The 21,340-nt window shown below is 39.9% G+C and overlaps 1 protein-coding gene across 4 annotated transcripts in view; it reads right to left on the bottom strand.

Moving 5' to 3' along the window:
• Positions 1-21,340, bottom strand: part of BAZ1A (bromodomain adjacent to zinc finger domain 1A) — a 116,393-nt gene that overhangs the window by 87,457 nt on the left and 7,596 nt on the right. For all 4 annotated transcript variants that reach the window (XM_032242571.1, XM_032242573.1, XM_032242570.1 and 1 more), the window contains one exon: positions 15,511-15,789. In XM_032242571.1, the coding sequence (XP_032098462.1) occupies positions 15,511-15,789 (279 nt within the window). The remainder of the gene's footprint in view (positions 1-15,510; positions 15,790-21,340) is intronic.

Below are 21,340 nucleotides of genomic sequence, written 5' to 3'. Positions count from 1 at the left end.
GTTCACAGTTGTAAATGCAGCACTTTGGGAGGCCAAGGCAAGCAGATCAAGAGATCAGGAGTTTGAGACAGCCTGTCCAATATGGTGAAACCCTGTTGCTACTAAAAAAATATGAAAATTAGCCAGGTGTGGTGGCACGCGCCTATAGTCCCAGCTACTCGGAGGCTGAGGCAGGAGAATCACTTGAACCCGGGAGGCGGGGGTTGTGGTGAGCCAAGATTCTGCCACTGCACTCCTGGGTGACAGAGTGAGACTCCATCTCAAAAAAACAAAACCAAAAAACTGTGATCTTATATTGGCCAACTGGAATGTATTATGATGGAGGCAGGAAAAGATGTAGTAGAGATATTTTATCCAGAAGAGCCTCTAATTCCTCAGATCTGAAACTGTAATATTAACCATGTAGATATGAAATTCCCAATGGGGATTTATGTTAGAAGTAGCTATACAATCTCATCTCTTTTGTGTGATAAGCCTATTAGAATATTTGCCTGCCAATGGTAACTAAGAACTTCAGAACCATTACTATTCTACTTCACCACCCTGCTGCTCATCAATTCAGAAAGACACAAAATGAAGCCAACACTGAATGCCCTTTCACATCGGTGTGAACCTCAATTTACTTGCCACTCCCATTTTTATCATCTTTCTTATTATAAACAAGATCCCCACAGTAATGATCATAAGTCCTAGTGGAGACTCAGCTGACTGCATGTGGCATCAGTGTAAAGAATAAAGAAATTGCCATAAAAACTAAACCACTCTTATCCCCAGCATTTACCAAAGACTTTCTTATGAGGCATTAGACAGACGCTCCTAATAGCCACTACAATTTGATAGCCCTGAAGAAATTTATATGGTAAGTCTAAACTTATTGAACTATTTTGTGAAGCATAAAGCAGTTGAATCCATGCAGAAACATTTACAACATAGCTTTATATGCTATTTGAATTAAATGTTTAGAAACAGATTCATTTTCTATTTTCATTTGTTTTTGTAACTACGTATGAATTTTTAGAATATAATAAAAGGGTTTCCCAGAAATGACCTCCCAATTTATACTCTTACGCAAGTAAATAAGGGTTCTAAATGTTAACTGTTCAACTTGCAATGACAATCCAGGAGCCAATTAGGTTGTATGGTCTCTGGTACATAGAGAAAACCCAACAATATATGCCTAAAAAACATAGTTCTACTCTTAGATTCCAGAGAAAGAACAGTTATTCCTACCTATGTAACAAACCTGCACATCCTGCATGTGTACCTCAGAACTTAAAAAAATAAATTTAAAAATAAAACAATTTTAAAAAAAGAAAACAGTTATCCCAAAAAACTCCTTTTTAAGCAATTGAAAATTGTATCAATCAGTAATACCAAGACGCCATAGCTGAAGAGGAGGTAGCCTAGAAGCTTCCTTTTCCAGGTAAAGGGAGAAGTAGTGTGGAATCTTTAGTGTATTTTGATAGCCATTGTTACTTCAAAAAGAAAAAAGAAAAAAAAAATTGTATCACTGGCCAGATGAGGAGGCTCACACCTGTAATCCCAGCACTTTGGGAGGCTGAGGCATGTGGGTCACTTAAGGTCAGGAGTTCAAGGCTAGCCCAGCCAACACGGTGAAACCCTGTCTCTAGTAAAAATACAAAAATTAGCTTGGCATGGTGGTGTGTACCTGTAATCCAAGCTACTCAGGAAGCTGAAGCATGAGGATCACTTGAACCCAGGAGGCAGAGGTTGCAGTGAGCTGAGATCACACCACTGCATGCACTCTAGTCCAGACTTGCTGACAAGCAAGACTGAGTCTCAAAAAAAAAAAAAAAAAAAAAAAAAATGTATCATCAACATATTAGGGTCATCAGGGTTTACTGAAAACAATTCTGAGATGTTGTTTAGGACTTTTTTGTCCTGGAACTAGCAATTCTAATCTTACCACTTCAGTAGTATATACGGAAGGTGCAGGTTTGAGAAAAAAAGGTAATGTAAGCTGACTAAATGAAAGCCTTCTTTCTGAAAAAATAACTATATCAATTTAGTGTGTCTAAAAAATCTATACTATCTTTGAGCCTAAGTAAGAAGTCTCCATCCTGTGTTCCTTTCTGCTAATCTATATTTTTTTCTTCATATTTCTACTCAACCCTTTCTCAAAAACTTTTACTTGATTAATCCCACATGTACCCAATCACTGGGATCCAAGCATGCATACATTTAAATCAAAATAACTATATTTGTTTCTTGACTATTTTATGTTCATCTTACCGCATCAATATATTTAACAGCTCTCTTTTGTCTGCACGTTAATGCCTTTTTAAGATTCATTAACAGCATTTGGGCTAGCAATATAAAAGAACCCAAAGATAAAATGTCAATTTTCTCATTTTTAATTCTAATATATACTGAGTACTTAACGCTTTGTATCATAGGTTATTGTGCTAATTTTCTCTCTCTCTCTCTCTTTTTTTTGAGACTGGCTCTGTTGGCCGGGCGTGGTGGCTCATGCCTGTAATCCAAGCACTTTGGAGGCCAAGGCGGGCGGATCACCTGAGGTCGGGAGTTCGAGACCAGCCTGACCAACATGGTGAAACCCCGTCTTTAAAAAAATAAAATAAAATAAAATAAAGAGACTGGCTCTGTCACCCATGCTGGAGTGCAGTGGCACAATCTTGGCTCACTACAACTTCTGCTTCCTGGGCTCAAGCGATCCTGCCACCTCAACCTCCCAAGTACCTGGCACCACAGCCACACACTACCAAACCCAGCTAGTTTTTGTACTGTTTTTATAGAGACGGGGTTTTGCCATGTTGCCCAGGCTGCTCTTGAACTCCTGACCTCAAGCCATCCACCCACATTGGTGTCCCAAAGTGCAGGGATTACGGGCGTGAGCCATTGCACCAGCTAATTTTCTTTTACTTTATTTAAATTGCTTAAAACATTCTACCAATGGAACATAGAAGGTTCACAGGGAATATACTTTTAATGGTTGAAGAGTTAAGAGCTCTTAATTGGTTTATTATCACTTGATGCCTAAATTGACATTAGTTTACAAGATTAAAAAGAATTAAGGCCAGGCACAGCGGCTCATGCCTATAATTCTGCCACTTTGGAGGCCAAGGCAGGTGGATCACCTGAGGTCAGGAGTTCAAGACCAGCATGGCCAACATGGTGAAACCTCATCTCTACTAATACAAAAAATTAGCTGGATCCACGTGGTGGGTGCCTGTAATCCCAGCTACTCAGGAGGCTAAGGCAGGAGAATCACTTGAACCCAGGAGGTGGAAGCTGCAGTGAGCCGAGATCACGTCACTCCAGCCTTGGGGATAAAGTGGGACTCTGCCTCAAAAAAAAAAAAAAAAAAAAGGGATTATATAATCTTTATTTCACAAGGCAGTTCTAAAAACAATACTGAACCATAGTCTCATGCTCGCTTTGACAACACATATACCAAACCATGGTCTCTTATGTTTCTTGACTTGATACCATTTTATAAATTTTAAATCCAAATACCACGAGGATACTATTTGAGGAAAGCTAGCTATAAATGAAACTCTGGTGCAAATCCAGATCGGCCATTTTACTGATTTAATGGGGAAAGGGTCTGCCAGTCAAAGCTAAAAGAAAATGCGGCTTATTGTCTTCAAAGAGAGAACTCACACCAGGCTACCAAAAGAAACAACTTTATCCCTACTCAGAAAAAGGCAATATTACAAGTAAGCTTTTTAGGAATACTTTAACCAGTTCATGTAAAACCAATTAGAAACAGGACATGTGGCCAGGTGTGGTGGCTCACAATTATAATTCCAACACTTTGGGAGGCTGAGGTGGATTGCATGAGCCAGAAATAGAAGAACAGCCTGAGAAACACAGGGAGACTCTGTCTCTACAAAAATTTTTTAAAAGTAGCCACGTATGGTGGCTCGTGCCTATAGTCTCAGCTACTTGGAAGGCTGAAGCAGAAGGACTGCTTGAGCCGAGGAGTTCAAAGCTGCAGTGAGCTATGATTGCTGCATTCCAGACTAGGTGACAGAGTGAGACCCTGTCTCTCAAAAGAGGGTGGAAAAAGAAAAGGGCACACATCTGTGTGTTCTGATATAAGACAGCCAAACCATTACTAAGTAAAAAAGCTGCTAATTTTTTACGTTAGTATAGAAAAAACGGTAGAGAAATACGCACTAAATTTCTGATAGTGGTTATCTCTTAAGAGAGTATTTGGAAAATGAACTCCAGGCTTTCATCTTTTGCATTTTGCTCTGATATATATATATATATATATATATATATATATATATATAAAATATATATATATGAATCTTTTTCTTTAATAGAAAAAACAAGATTTTAAAAAATTTATAAACTTTACTTTTGTTAAGTGGAGTAAATTACATTTGAAAGTTTTGGGTCACTCATTATGGTTATGAGGACTGAAACGAAAGCATCTAGCCCACTGCCTAGCATACAGGAAAAGCTCAATAAATGTTAGTGTACTTCCAGTTCTGCGATGTCTTCTAATGTTAACAAGTTTTATACTGACCTGTGAGTACAATTTTGTAGCTGCTGCTTATTCTAGCTTCTCCTTTGCTATTAGGTACCACTTCTTGCTTTGTCAGTATACCCACTTTTAGAAGTACCTTCTGCCACATATTGCTTCAAATCTGCCACAAACGCTTTCAGCTCCTAAAACATTTTAACTGTGCCTACTGTGTCTCTCTTTTTTTTTTTTTTTGAGACAGAGATTTGCTCTTGTTGCCTAGGCTGGAGTGCAATGGTGCCATTTTGGCTCACTGCAACCTCCACCTCCCAGGTTCAAGTGATCCTCAGACTCCCCAGTAGCTGGGATTATAGGCATGTACCACCACACCGAGCTAATTTTTTTATTTTTAATAGAGACGGGGTTTCTCCGTGTTGGTCAGGCGGGTCTCAAACTCCTGACCTCAGGTGATCCATCCCCCCTTGGCCTCTCAAAGTGGCAGAATTACAGGCATGAGCCACCATGCCCAGTCAACTGTGCCTCTTTTATAGCAACTTATTCTTCTACAGTTATTCATAAACCTTTATTAGCTCCTTTAAACTTTGAGTGTCTACATAGAAAAAGACTTATATTCATTTTTGTGTACCCCATCATAGCCCTACTGTAGCAATCACTCAAATGTCTGTATGTACAAATAGACAAAAGCTATACCTGTGACTAAAAAAAAAGTTCAGGCCAGGCATAGTGGCTCACGCCTATAATCCCAGCACTTTGGGAGGCCAAGGCAGGCAGATTGCTTGAGCCCAGGAGTTTGAGACCAGCCTGGGCAACATGGCGATACCCCATCTCTACAACAGATACAAAAATTAGCCAGGTGTGGTGGAACGGGCTTGTAGTCCCACCTACTCCAGAGGTTGAGGTGGGAGAATCACCTGAACCCAGGAGATGGAAATCACAGTGACCTGAGATCCCACCACTGCACCCCAGCCTGGGCGATAGGGCAAGATGCTGTCTCAAAAACGAACACACAAAAAGTTCAAAGAGGATCCCAAAATAACTTGAGACAGTTTAACACTAATGTTTTAATTTTAGTATAGGACTTAGGTCAATAGGCGCTTGAGTAGCTTTTATAGTCTAATCAAAGGTAAAGCACATGGATGAACACTGTGACAGTTACTTCCCTACCCAGTTTTATATTTTCAGCTTACTTTATATCTAAAGTTGTATTCCAAAGAATTGGAACTATTAAGCAGTCTGTACACTAGCTTATGAAATACAATATTACAGAGGTTCCTTAAGGGTAGTGCTGACTCTCCAAGTAGGCAAATTTTTAGAATCTCTGCCACTTTTTTTTTTGAGATGGAGTCTTACTCTGTCACCCAGGCTAGAGTGCAATTGTGTGATCTTGGCTTACTGCAACCTTTGCCTCCCAGGTTCAAGCAATTCTCCTGCCTCAGCCTCCCAAGTAGCTGGGACTACAGGCACGTTTCACACGCCCAGCTAATTTTTGTAGTTTTAGTAGAGATGGTGGTTTCACCGTGTTAGCCAGATGGTCTCGAACTCCTGACCTTGTGATCCGCCTGCCTCAGCCTCCCAAAGTGCTGCGATTACAGGTGTGAATCACCAAGCCCGGCCTAATCTCTGCCACTTCTCTGTAGCAAGTATCCTTTCTCTTGCACACACTCAATTTTCTCCCAAATGGAATTAGTATTCCATAGCCATTATTGTGGTTGCAAAATGTAGACTTTCACAGACCCTAAAGATATCTACATTTCAACAGAAATGTAGATTCCTCCCAGACACAAAAAACCGTAGGTAGAACTGGTAAAATAGAAGAGGTTAAAAGTGGCCAGGCACAATGGCTCACGCCTGTAATACCCATACATTGGGAGGCTGAGGCGGGTGGATTACAAGGTCAGGAGTTCGAGACCAGCCTGACCAGCATGGTGAAACCCTGTCTCTACTAAAAATACAAAAAATTAGCCAGGCATAGTGGCATGTGCCTGTAATCCCAGCTACTCAGGAGGCTGAGGCAGGAGAACTGTGTGAACCTGGCAGGCAGAGGTTGCAGTGAGCCGAGATCATGCCATTACACTCCAACCTGGCGACAGGAGTCTCCAAAAAAAAAAAAAAAAAAAAAAAAGGAGGTGGTTAGAGGTGGAAATTGTGCAGAAAAACAGCTACCTATCCACAAATTAACCCTGCTTTGAATATCTACTTCAAAGGCTACATCAATATGCTAATTCTTATTTTTAAAAAGATGCTGGTAAAAAGGTCTGAAAATGGCCGGGTACAGTGGCTCATGCCTGCAAATTCTAGCACCTTGAGAGCCCGAGGCTGGCAGATCACGCGAGGCCAGAAGTTCAAGACCAGCCTGCCCAACATGATGAAACCCCATCTCTACAAAAAATACAAAAATTAGCTGGGCATGGTGGCAGGTGCCTGTAGTTCTAGCTACTCAGGAGGCTGAGACACGAGAATCGCTTAAACCCAAGAGGCGTAGGCTGCAGTGAGCTGTGATTACACCACTGCACTCCATACAAAGCGGAACCCTGTCTCAAAAAAAAAAAAAAAAAAAAAAAGTCTGAAAATAGGTTGCCCAAAGCGCACTTCAATTTTAAAAATTACCAAATTTGGTTAGGTTCAGTGCTTCATGCCTGTAATCCTAGCACTTTAGGAGGCTGAGGTGGGTGTATCACGAGGTCAGCAGATGGAGACCATCCTGGCCAACATGGTGAAACCCCATCTATACTAAAAATACAAATAGCCAAGTGTGGAGGTGTTTGCCTGTAGTCCAAGCTAGTCAGGAGGCTGAGGCGGGAAAATTGCTTAAACACGGGAGGTGGAGGTTGCAGTGAGTCAAGATCAGCCACTGTACTACAGCCTGGGTGACAGAGAGAGACTCCGTCTCAAAATAAATAAGTAAAATAAAATAAAATGTTAAAATTGCAAGTTATCTTTGAAGTTTAATCATAATAGAAAATTAAAGTCAATAACAGAGAAAAAATTAACTACCACATAAGCCTCAAGTCAACGGCATTTTCCCCCAGTAAAATGCTACCATATTCTATAGCAATTCAAAATGTGTATAATACACGCATACAAACATATATATACATTTTCATTTTAATCTCACAATAACCCAAAAGGATGTCATTGTCCAATGAAGTCTAACTCCAAAGCCTGCCCTTCACTATCACTACCTGCCTCCCATAAAATTTTTCTCAAAGTATAAACAAAAAGCAGAGATAAAGGTATCCTATTAAAACCAAGTGTTGGCTGGGCACAGTGGCTCATGCCTGTAATCCCAGCACTTTGGGAGGCTGGGGTTGGCGGATCACCTGAGGTCAAGAGTTTGAGACCACCCTGGCCAAGATGGTGAAACCCCATCTGTACTAATAATACAAAATTAGCCGGGCATGGTGGTGTGCACCTGTAATCCCAGCTATTTAGGAGGCTGAGGCACATGTATTGCTAGAACCCTGTAAGCGGAGGTTGGAGTGAGCTGAGGTCGCAACACTGCACTCCAGCCTGGGCAACAGAGTGAAACTATGTCTCAAAAAATAATAATCAAAATAAAGACAAGGCCAGGCACTGTGGCTCACACCTGTAATCCCAGCACTTTGGGAGGCTAAGGCAGGCAGATCACCTGAGGTCAGGAGTTCCAGACCATCCTGGCCAACATGTTAAAACCCCATCTCTACTAAAAATGCAAAAATTAGCTAGGCGTGGCACACATGCCTGTAGTCCCAGCTACTTGGGAGGCTAAGGCAGGAGAATCGTTTGAACCCGGGAGGTGGAAGTTGCAGTGAGATGAGACCATGCCATTGCACTCCAGCCTGGGTGACAGAGCAAGACTCAGTCTCAAAATAAATAATAAAATAAATAAAAATAAAACCAAATGTTAAGTTTAGCCTATAATTCTGCTCCCTTACATATTTTAGGTTCAGCCGAAAGGTTTCTCTGTACATGGTTAACTATAATCTAACTGGGTGTGTAAACAGACTATAACCTACTCTTGTAACAAGTAGCTAAGTCTCAGTCAGTAACAGCAGCCATACTTCAACCTCTCAAAGGCAGCAAACTGTTCAAACCATGTTCAAATAAGCCAAACACCAAGCTGCAATGAATTTGGCTGTTTCTGTACCTTACTTCTATTTTCTGTATGTCTCTTTCCTTTTTCTGTTTATAAATCCTCTTCAACCACACAGCAGCACCAGAGTCACTCTGAACCTATTTCTGGTTCAGGGGGCTGCCTGATTTGCAAATTGTTCTTTGGTCAATTAAACCCTGTTAAATATAATTTGTCTTAAGTTTTTCTTTTAACACAAGTGGTGAATGCATGGATGCTTACTGTATTTTTATTTTTTATTTCTTAATTTTTTCTTACATATATTTAAAAGGTCTTAGGTCAGGCATGGTGGCTCACACCTGTAATCCCAGCATTTTGGAAAACCGAGGCTGACAGACTGCTTGAGCCCAGGAGTTTGAGACCAACCTGGGCAATACAGCAAAACCCTGTCTCTACAAAATACAGAAAAATAAAAAGGTAGCTGGGCATGGTGGCACACATCTGTGGTCCCAGCTACCCCAGAGGCAAAGGTGGTAGAATCACGAGGTCAAGGCTACAGTCAACTGTGATCATGCCACTGCACTTCAGCCTGAGTGACAGGAGTGAGACCCTATCTCAAAATAAATAAATAAATAAAAAGTAAAGGTCTTTTTACCCTTATTGCACACTTAAGAAAGAGAACAAAAAGGCCAGGCTCGGTGGCTCACGCCTGTAATCCCAGCACTTTGGGAGGCCGAGGCGGGTGGATCATGGGGTCAGGAGTTCGAGACCAGTCTGGCCAAGATAGTGAAACACCGTCTCTACTAAAAATACAAAAAAGAAGTTGGGTGTGGTGGTGTGTGCCTTTAACCTCAGCTACTCAGGAAGCTGAGGCAGGAGAATCAACATGAACCCAGGAGGCAGAGGTTGCAGTGAGCCAAGCAAGATCACACCATTGCACTCCAGCCTGGGTGACAGTGTGAGACTCCGTCTCAAAAAAAAAGAACAAAAACATACTTGAACAAGCAAGCTAAACAATGAGATATCATCCAATTTGGCAAAGGTTAAAAGACTTAAATATTCAGTGTTAGGTGAGTGTGGGGAACCTAAGCCTAGCCTCAATGCCACACTGAACTCAGATGCTCTTCAATTATCTTATTCATAACTTTAATATTTAGCAAGTCTGCATGTTTGTCTCTCCCTTAACTGAACTCCTTAAGAATATCTTTATTTTTTTAGTGACCAAATCTCACTTACCCAGGCTGGAGCACAGTGGCACAATCACAGCTCACTGTAGCCTAGAATCCCTGGGCTCAAGTGATCCACTCACTTCAGCCTCCTGAGTAGCTAAGACTACAGGCATATGCCATCATGCCTGGCTTTTTGTTGTTTTTAATTTGTATACAGACATGTTGCCCAGGCTGCTTAGAGCATCTTAATTCTTTCTAAAACCCCCATATAACCAGCCCAGTATTTAGCCTGTAAGAGGTACTTATGAAGCTGGGTGTGGTGGCTCACACCTGTAATCCCACCATTTTAGGAGGCCAAGGTGCGTGGATCACCTGAGGTCAGGAGTTCGAGACCAGCCTGGCCAACATGGTGAAACCCCATCTCTACTAAAAATACAAAAATTAGTTGGGTATGGTGGCAGAGACCTGTAATCCCAGCTACTCAGGAGGCTGAGGCAGGAGAATCGCTTGAACCCAAGAGGCAGAAGTTGCAGTGAATTGAGATTGTGCCATTGCATTCCAGCCTGGGCAATGAGAGCAAAACTCCATCTCAAAAAAAAAAGAGGCACTTACGAATAATATAAGCAACATGTCCATGAAACACAAAATCAAGAGCGATCAGAAAATAACTGGGCCTGATTTGAGTGCAAAGATGGCTGAACTGATATATTACTTACTGAGGCTTCCGCATCTTTTTTCTTTTTAGAAACAGGGTCTCGCTCTGTCACCCAAGCTGGGGTGTAGTTGGCATGATCATAGTTCACTGTAACCCTGTATTCCTGGGCTCAACTGATCCTCCTGCCTCAGCCTCCCAGGTAGTTGAGACTATAAGCATGAGCTAAGCGTCTCCATCTTACCATCCACTAGAGACAAAAAATTGAGACATCACCCATAATTTCTCCTTTCCCACACATTGCCCTGCCCAACCCAGCATCCCTCCAAACCATGAATAAACTGTGTTAGTTCTCCATCCAAAATATCCTGAGTCCATCCAATTCTCTCCATCTGTACTGCTACCATCTGATTCGAAATTCTTATCTGCACTAGAAAGGCCTGTTGTAATAGTCTCCAAACTGGTTCCAAGATTTCCATGCTTGACTTCCTTCCAATCATTTCACCAAACAGCAGCCAGAGCAATATTTTATACCATTTTCACTTCAGGGCCTTTCCCTCTGTCTAAAGAGTTCTTGACATGTTTGGTTCCTTCTCCTTCATCCTATTATCAGAGTAAATGTCATTTCCTCCACAGCAACATTCTCTGGCCACCCTAGCTGAAGTGCCGACCACTTTCTCCCCTCACTTTCTACCATACCACTGCCTTCAAAGCACTTCTATTTGAAATTTGTTTTGCATTGTTTATACTTTAATACCTACTCTGCTCACATACTATGTGCCATTTTAAGTGCTAACAATATAGTGAACAAAAACTCCTGAGCTCATGGAGCTTACATTCTGGTGAAGGAAACCACCAAAAAACAAAAGAAAGAAAGAAAATATAATAGCACCAAGGTGAAGAGAAAACAAAGCATGGAAGAGAAATACAAAGTGTTGGGGAGAGGACTGAATTGTATTCTCAAAAACAGTTAAGATCACTAATTTTATGTTATGTGTATTTTTCCACAATTAAAAAAAAAAAAACAACTTTTTTTGAAATTGCTCCTGGGTTGAAAACCTACTGGGTTCAAGCAACTGTCCCTCAACCTCCCAAATTACGGCCACACGCCACCACACCCCGCTAATTCTTGTATTTTTTTTTTTGTTTTTGAGACAGAGCTTTGCTCATTATCCAGGCTGGAGTGCAACGGCGCAATCTCGGCTCACCACAACCTCCGTCTTCCGATTCAAGCAATTCTCCTGCCTCAGCCTCCCAGTAGCTGGGATTACAGGCATATGCCACCATGCCCAGCTAATTCTGTATCTTTAGTAGAGACGGAGCTTCTCTATGTTGGTCTGGCTGGTTGCAAACTCCCAACCTCAGGTGATCCAGTCGCCTCAGCTTCTCAAAGTGCTGGGGTTACAGGCATAAGCCACCCTGCTCAGCCTAATTTTTTGTATTTTTAGTAGAGATGGGGTTTCACTATATTGGCCAGGCTGGCCACCTCCTGACCTCAGGTGATCCACCCACCTCCGCCTCTCAAAGTGCTGAGATTACAGGCATGAGCCACCACTCCTGGCCCACAATTTTAAAATGTTTTAATAAAAATGTTTTAAAAGTTGGGGCAAGGGAGGGGAGGCAAAAAATAAACAAATTTAAAAATAAAATAAATAAAAGTTGGGGCAAGAAAATGCTAAATTTTAGATAGGACAGAAGGCTTCAATGAAAGTGATATAGAGGAAGACATGAAGAAGTAGAAGAACTCACTATGTTGATATCTGGGGAAAAAAAATCCAGGCAAAGAGAATAGTAATGCAAAGGCCCTGAAGCAGAGATCATGACTGGCACATTTGAGAAGCAGCAAGTATGTTTGGCTTTGGGAGTGGGGGAGCCATTATATCCACAGCACCTAAATCAGTGTCTGGCGTAAAGACGACACTCAAATATATATATAACTATCGTATAGCAGCAAGACTGGCATATATAGGTACATTCCTTTAAAAGGTAAATTATGTTGTAATTTCACACTTCATAGTGCAATGGAGTTGATTTACAAGATCCACAGAAAAGGCCAGGTGCAGTGGCTTATATCTATAACTCTAGCACTTTGGGAAGCCAAGGTGGGATTACTGTTTGAGTTCAGGAGTTTGAGAGCAGCCTGAGCAACATAGCCAGACCTCATCTATATTAAAAGATAAAAAAAAAAAATCATCCAGGTGTGGTGGCGCATGCCTGTAGTCCCAGCCACTCATGCCTGTAGTCCCGCTGAGGCGGGAAGATTGCTTGGACCTGGGAGATTGAGGCTGCAGTGAGCTCTGATTGTATCACAGCACTCCAGTCTGGGGGACAGAACCAGACGCAGCAAAAAAAAAAAAAAAAAAATCCACAGAAAAAAACAAATAATAGCATAACAATCCTAAAAGGGAAAGAGGTTTTCAGTTATTTCTAAATATTTTCCTGATGACTTTTTGCTATTGGTTGAAAAATTTAATTACTTAGCTTAAAAACTTACTACATTATCCACCGGCATTTTGAGACCCCTTTTCTACTTAACTCTTTCCTGAGCCTCCTTTAAATCATGACTTTCCTGTAATTCATCATCCCCAATTAATCTCCTTTTTCATATGCCACCTTTTAGTATTTTCACTATTCTTACCTTACCTATTACTCCCTCGTCAATAGCGCTCACAGCAGTTATGAGAAGACATACAAAATAGCTTTGTAAAAGATGCCAACCTGAAGGACGTATTAGTAAAATATGCATACAAACCCTAATTCGTGCTGTCTCCAGTCTCTAGAGGAGTTGAGGAGTCTCTAGTATCAAGCTGCACAACCTCCACCCTCCCCAAAAGACCCAACCCTATGGTACTTATAATCTAAGTGATCATGGGAACAAAGGACCTAAGGATTGGATCTAATAACTATAACCCTTTTTAGTTTTTAGATAAAACTAATAAAGTACTGAATTTATGTTCTCGTATTCTTATAAGGACATTTCAGATTAACCCAATTCTATGTTTAATTATTTAAGTGTATTAGAATAAGAGTTTCATACTTTTTAACAGAATACATTCAGAATGCTGTATTTAAGTGGGGTAAACTTCATGCATAATCACGAGTTACAAATGGTCAATATAGGCCAGGCTTGGTAGCTCAGCCTATAATCCCAGCAGTTTGGGAGGCTGAGGCAGGTGGATCACTTGAGCTCATGAGTTTGAGACCCGCCTGGGCAAAATGATGAAACCCATCTCTACAAAAAAATACAAAAATTAGTTGGACGTGGTGGAACACACCTGTAGTCCTAGCTACTCAGGAGGCTGGGGTGAGAGGATGGTTCGAATCTGGGAGGTGAAGGTTGTAGTGAGCAGAGATGGTACCACTGCACTCTAGCCTGGGTAACAGAGTCAGACCTCATTTATACTAAAAGTTAAAAAAAAAAAAAAAAACCAAAACCACAGAGGCAGACCTCATCCCAAACAACAACAAAAAGAACAGCTGATATATTGAGAAATGAAGCCTTACACCATGCGCAGTGACTTACATCTATAATCCCAGCACTTTGGGAGGCCAAGGCAAGCAGATCACCTGAGGTCAGGAATTTGAGACCAGCCTGGCCAACATGGTGAAATCCTGTCTCTACTAAAAATACAAAAATTAGCTGGGTGTGGTGGTAGGCGCCTATAATTCCAGCTACTTCGGAGACTGAGGCAGGAGAGTCACTTGAACCCAGGAGGCAGAGGTTGCAGTGAGCTGAGAGCGCACCATTGCACTCCAGCCTGGGCGACAGAGTGAGATTCTGTCTCAAACAAACAAACAAAAAGATTGAAGTAGGGTAGCACCTAACAATGAAAATGGATATTAATTTATTAAGACATTAATTCTAAAGTTACATATAAACTTGTAATGATCTTCCAAATAAGATAATAGTACAACATAATTAAATAATTTTTGGCTTCTAAAGTTTAAAATCCAGAAAAAAAAAAATAGTATTCAGGTCAATGGGGGCAGGGCATCCAAAAAACAGTTAATACCCTAGAGTCAAGAGGCTACAAAAAGTTTTAGTGCTTATAAAGGTTAATATAATAAATGTCAGTGACTAGCCAATCACAAAGCTTAAGACTTCAGGAAAACACTGATAATTTTTAATTTACTGCCATAGATTATATCATTTTCAATTTTCATATATGAAAAATCCACTCTATTCCTGAAGAACTAGGTAAAAGAGAAGAGCACTAACACTGCATTTGTATACTATATAACGGAGAAGTGGGCCAGGCGCAGTGGGTCACGCCTGTAATGCCAGCACTTTGGGAGGCTGAGGTCGGCAGATCACCTAAGGTTGGGAGTTCAAGACCAGCCTGACCAACATGGAGAAACCCCATCTCTACTAAATATACAAAAATTAGCCGAGCACGGTGGCGAATGCCTGTAATCCCAGCTACTCGGGAGGCTGAGGCAGGAGAATTGTTTGAACCTGGGAGGCAGAGGTTGCAGTGAGCCAAGATCATGCCATTGCACTCCGGCCTGGGCAACAAGAGCAAAATTCTGTCTCAAAAAAAAAAAAAAAGAAGTGTATCATATATACATTATATCTCAATTAAGCAGTGTGAAGAAGTATAAAAGAAAGAGAACTTAGTGGAGTATATAAAACTCAATCCTGGTTTTGTTAAATAAAACACTAAAACCAATCAAGAAATACAGGCATATTTAAACTATTAGGTGACATAATGAGGACACAGGAGATATCATTAGCTAAGGATTTCTACACTTAAAGATGGAATGTCCACATAATGGGACTTTATTATACAGTAAATTAAAGAGAAGGAAGGTGGTATATGTAACAATGGACTAAACTTCAAGATCTTTTAAGTGGAAAGGGATTTAGAGTATATATGCTCTTTTGCATTAAAAAGAGAAGGAATTTGTGTATGTATGTTACATAAAACACGTTATATATACACACACAGACACATGCATGGACGTTTTTGGTGGCATATGTATAAACTGGCTTTGGAAAGATATATAAAAAGCAGCTAACAACAAGGCTATCTGTGGGTTAATAGGATAGCTGGAGCGTACTAAAAGGAAAGATTCCTTAGGTCACCATTTTGTGTGTTTTGAATTTTGAGCAATGTGAATATAAACTTACCAAGAGGAAAAATTAAAAGTACTTTACCTTGCACCATTGTTCCTAATGACTTCCACAGTTTCTTCGACAAAATAGCGATCCTTGACATATGCAAAGATATCATCACAAATTTCATGTAAGCGTGAACGATGGGTAAGGTTGGTCAAGTATAAAACTGGAATAATTAGTGGTTCTGGAAAACTCTGAAGATTCTGTCTTGCTTTTTTTTCTGACTCAAGTGCTTCCTGATATGTCAGTCCAGGTCTACCCGTCACAGCACAACTCCACACAAGGCTGTTGCACAGAATGGTTCGTTCAAAAAAGTCACTGATTAAAAAACAAAAACAAAAACCCATTACCTATCATTTCACAAAGTTTACATTAAAAGCTCACAGCCTTATCAGCTTCTTTTTGTGCCTTTAATGCAAAATTTTATTTAGACTCACAGAACTCAAGGGTTTGGTAACTGATCAACTTATAAACATTAATACAAACATAAGAAAAATATAAACTAAATATTTACATTTTGCAATTTAAAGGCACACTGGTCAAAACTAGACTTTTGAGTTCCATCAGTTTTGAAACTGGAAGTCAAAGTGAATAAATTCAACTTTTTAAAAAATTTAATCTTTTTGTTCCAAGGCAGTCAGAACTCTGAAGTCAATTCAAGCACTTAACTATAAATTTTTTAAAGGCTTTGACATAACTGTGAAAAATTAAGCATTTAACAATAAGACAAAAGCGAAATAAATTAGCACTTCATATAATGAAAAAGCAGTCATTAAAAGGCATAAAGTTCTTAATGAACATTTATATTATTAATAGAAAAAAATACCTATTTCCAGTTTGATCGCTTCTGTATTTTCTTGAAACTATATGATGATCTCATTTGTGTTAAAAAAAAAAAAAAAGAAAAAGAGGAAAAGAGAAAAAGGAAAGAAAATAAAAGGTACCTATAGAAGCACAGATTTCTGGAATGTCATACAAAAATCAAGGTAAAAGTTAGGGATTAGGGATAAGACTGGGGAACCATTCTATTCAGTGCTCTTCTATTCTGCTGGAATTCCTTAATAAGAGCATTTACTGATTTTCAAAAACTCTATCCACTTTCTTTTAAAATGCAAGAGATCTATATCATAGATTTCTAAGGCATAATGGGTAGGAAAAACACAAATCAATGAATATACAATCCCATGTACATTAATTATAATAATCACAGAAATGTATGTATTTATATATATACTATAAAAAGATATTCCCTACAGAGAAAAGAGAAACTGGGAAGGAAGGAAAAGAAAAACTTTTTTTGTGATTCTAAATACTTCTATATTGTTTGATTTTTTTTTTTTTTTTTTGAGAGAGAGTCTCACTCTGTTGTCCAGACTGCAGGACAATGGTACAATCACCTAGGATCAAGAATTCTGTCTTGCCTTAGCCTCCTGAATAGGTGGGACTACAGGTACACATCAGGACACTCACCTAATTTTTTTGAGGGGGTAAAAATGGAATCATACTACGTTGCCCAGGGTGGTCTCAACCTCCTAGGCTCAAGCTATCCTCCTAATTCGGCCTCCTAAAGTGTTGAAATTACAGGAATAAGGCACCATGCCCAGCCTATTTGAATTTTTATTTTTATTTATGTATTTACTTTTTCAAGACAGAGTCTTACTCTGTTGTTCAGGCTGGAGTGCAATGTCACGATCTTAGATCACTACAACTTTTGCCTCCCTGGTTCCAGCAGTTTTTCTGCCTCAGCCTTCCAAGTAGCTGGGACTACAGGTGCATATCACTATGCCCGGCTAATTTCTGTATTTTTAATAGAGATGGAGTTTCGCTAATGTTGGCCAGGCTGGTCTCAAACTCCTGGCCTCAAGCAATCACCACATCAGCCTCCCAAAGTGCTGGGATTAGAGGCATGAGCCAGCCACCACATCTGGCCCTGTTTAAATTTTTATAATGAGCATTATTCATATATCATTTTGCAATAAAATATTTTTAAGATGTAAAAAGTTAGCTTGCTATGGTGGCATGAACCTGTAATTCCAGCTACTCCAGAGGCCAAGGTGGGAGAATCGCTTGAGTCCAGGAGTTCAAGGCTACAGTGAGCCATAATCACGCAACTGCACTCCAGTCTGTGCAAGAGTAAGACTGTCTGTTAAAAAAAAAAAAAAAAAACAAAAACTGAGGAGTTTCACTCTTGTTGCCCAGGCTGGAGTGCAATGGCGCAACCTCAACTCACTGCAACCTCCGTCTCCCAGGTTCAAGCAATTCTCCTGCCTCAGCCTTCCGAGTAGCTGGGATTACAGGCATGTGCAACCACACCCAGCTAATTTTTTGTATTTTTAGTAGAGATAGGGTTTCTCCATGTTGGTTAGGCTGGTCTCGAACTCCTAACCTCAGGTGATCTGCCTTCCTTGGCCTCCCAAAGTGCTGGGATTACTGGTGTGAGCCATCATGTCCAGCCAAAATATATATATATATACACGTGTGTGTGTGTGTGTGTGTGTGTGTGTATGTATGTATGTATGTGGTTACACACACACAGACACACACACACACATATATATATATGTACATGGTTACACATATGCAAAAGGGTTAACAATGGCTGCCACTAAGTGGTCAGATACAGGTAAAATTTTTTCCTCCTTTATACTTTGGTCTACATTTCAATTATTATATGTAACCATATGATTCATTATTCTTCCATTTTTTCTTCTTCCTGAAATATTCACTTCTCCCATCATTCTAAAAGCACTTAAATTGCTATATGGCCTATTTCCTGGTTAGCACATCTATCTGTGTAGGTTTTCTCTGTATTAGTTTCATCTCCAAAAATCTGGGACAATTCCCTTTAGATTGTTGCCTTTTGTACATGTCTATAGAACAACTTTAAAAAAAAGGTATCTATGGCAATAAAGCAAGAGACATTAATCATACCTTAACATAAATGAGATCTACAGAAATAACATGCACATGCCAAGTTATATGGCTCTTAATTCAGTACGAAGATCCTTTTGAAGTGTGGTTTAGTACAGGAAATAATGGGTGTACATCACCAAAAATACAAAGTAAAAAGCAGTTATCCTTATAAGACAGAAGGCAGATATCCTAAGAATTTGGAGAAAGGGAAGGGAAGAACTCAGAGGGCAAAAAAAGATTTTAAAAAATACTAGAACTTTTTTGGGGGGAAGTGATGTCAACAGGTAGGTCTTAGCCAGACAGGATGGCTCATGCCTGTAATCCCAGCACTTCAGCAGGCTGAGGAAGGAGGATCACTTGAAGCCAGGAGTTTGAGACCAGACTGGGCAACAAAGTGATATCCTGTCTCCATCAAAAACTGAAGAAAAAACTTAGTCAGGTGGTGTACATCTATAGTCCTTGCTACTCAGAAGGCTGAGGTGGGAAGAGCACCTGAACCCAGGAATTCAAGGCTGCAGTGAGCTATGATTACACCACTGCACTCCAGCCTGAGTGACAGAGCACAATGCTGCTTTTTTTCTTAAAAAAAGTTCTAGGTTGGACACAGTGGCTCACGTCTGTAATCCCATCACTTTGGAAGGCTGAGGCAAGAGAAGTACTTAAGTCCAGAAGCTCAAGACCAGCCTGGGTGACATGGCAAAACCCAGTCTCTATTAAAAATATAAAAAGTAGCCAGGTCCACATGATGGCACATGCCTGCAGTCCTAGACACTCAGGAGGCTGAGGCAGGAGGAGCACTCTAGCTCAGGAGACAGAGACTGCAGTGTGCATATCAGACCATTGCACTCTAGCCTGGGTGACAGAGTAAGACCCCGTCTCAAAAAAAAAAAAAAAAAAAAAAGAAAGAAAAAGAAAGTTCTAACTTTATATGTTAAACAAACATATCTGTAAGATTTAGCTTCTCAAGCCAATACACAGCTAACACATAATGTACATCAGGTATACTTTTTTCCTCTTTTAAAAAATTGATATATAATAGTTGTACATATTGATACCTGTATCCAATGTGTAATGATCAAATCAGAGTAATTGGGATATCCATCACATGATGCATACTTCTAATAACTTAAACGTTACTTAGTACTGCTCAAGAAAATTATACTTCAAATCTAAATATCTTATACATTAGTCTATAAACCAGTGCTAGTAGAAATGGAATGGTCAGTCACATGTATAATTTTAAACTTTCTAGTGGTCACATTTAAAAATTTAAAAATAAAAATAACCCAGTATATCACAAAATAATTTCATTTCAGTATGTAATCAACATTTTAAAAATTGAGATACTTTACTTACAATCTTCTTAAAAAAAAAAAAAAAATTTGCCGGGCTCAGTGGCTCCCGCCAGCATTCTGGGAGGCCAAGGTGGGTGGATAATGAGATCAGGAAATTGAGACCAACCTGGCTAACACAGTGAAACCCTGTTTCTACTAAAAATACAAAAAATTAGCCGGGCATGTTGGCATGCATCTATGGTCCCAGCTGCTCGCAAGGCTGAGGCAGGAGAATTGTTTGAACCCAGGAAGCAAAGGTTGCAGTGAGCAGAGATCGTGCCACTGCACTCCAACCTGGGCAACAGAGTGAGACTCCGTGTCAAAAAAAAAAAAAAAAAAATCCAATGTATATTTTATGTTTACTATCTTAATTTGAACTAATCACATTTCAAGTGCTTAATAACCCATCTGGCCAAGTAATGCCTCCTGTTTTGGACAGCACAGCTCTAGCCACAACAGCTAAGTGCCTGGGGTACTGAGTAGGCCACGCATGGGATATTTCATGCCATGGTAGGGGAACAACTAAGTACAAAGTGAGTTGCAACAAACACTAGATTTAACACTGCCTAAAAATACCAAGGAGAGCAATGGCACAAGTGCCACAACCAGTGATGTTTAGCTGCCCCTTTATACCCAAAGGTTCCTACTATCTCTTACAAAATGTTTGTGCTATTTGTTTACTTTGTGTCTATTTATAAAGTTATTGTTACATTATAGCTTTACTCTGCACAAAGACCTACCCAATGGAGGCAGGACACACTCTACCACAGTGGCAATTTTAATGCAAGGGAGAAAAATCCAAGGGTCATCTCTCCCCTACTCATAACCCCACAGCACCATCTCTAATATCATACACCTTCACTTGCTCCCACTTCAGTAATTCTGCTCACACTTGACTCATTTATCATAGACATTTAAATGTGCAGAGTTTGTTAATACTGAACTCTAGGGGGTTGGTTACAATGCTTCTTCAATTTCTACATTGTAAGACTACAACTAATGAAACTTACAAGAAGCACATTTTACTACTGTGAGCAAAAATAACATCCAAAACATTTTTATATGAATGTAAATTTAGGCTAATACAGGTTATTAATGTCAAGATTTATGACTGTACTCCTTCAATCATCCTCTTCACTAAAAGTGGGCATCCTACTGGCCCAGAGACCAAATCCTGCCCTCCACCCATTTTTGTAGTTTTTTGGGAACACGACCATACCCATATTTTCAGGTGTTGTCAGTAACTGCTTTCTCACTACATTTGCACAGCTAGATAGGAACAAGAGACCCTATGGCCAAGCAAAGCCCAAAATACTGATTATCTGGCCCTTTACGGGAAAAATTTGATGACCCTTCCTCTTTACCAACATTTCATAAGGAAAAATTGCTGAGTTACAAGGTACTTTTTAAGAACACACTTGTAATATAAAGTCAACCAACACTCTGGTGAACAAACTGAGGAACAAAATGTAACATACTATTAATTCGTTGAGTATTGAGAAAACTAAAAACCTAGTGGAAGATTAAAATTATGACATAAAAATCAGAAACTGAGTACAATTCAGATAAAAACAAAGTGTACTCTACTTAAGGGCCAAAAAAAACACACATTCTCTCTCTCT

This window comes from Sapajus apella, unplaced genomic scaffold (genome assembly GCF_009761245.1).
Source record: "Sapajus apella isolate SASKATOON/1434 unplaced genomic scaffold, GSC_monkey_1.0 scaffold50, whole genome shotgun sequence".
NCBI lineage: Eukaryota > Metazoa > Chordata > Mammalia > Primates > Cebidae > Sapajus > Sapajus apella.
This window is presented reverse-complemented; position numbering and strand designations above follow the sequence as displayed.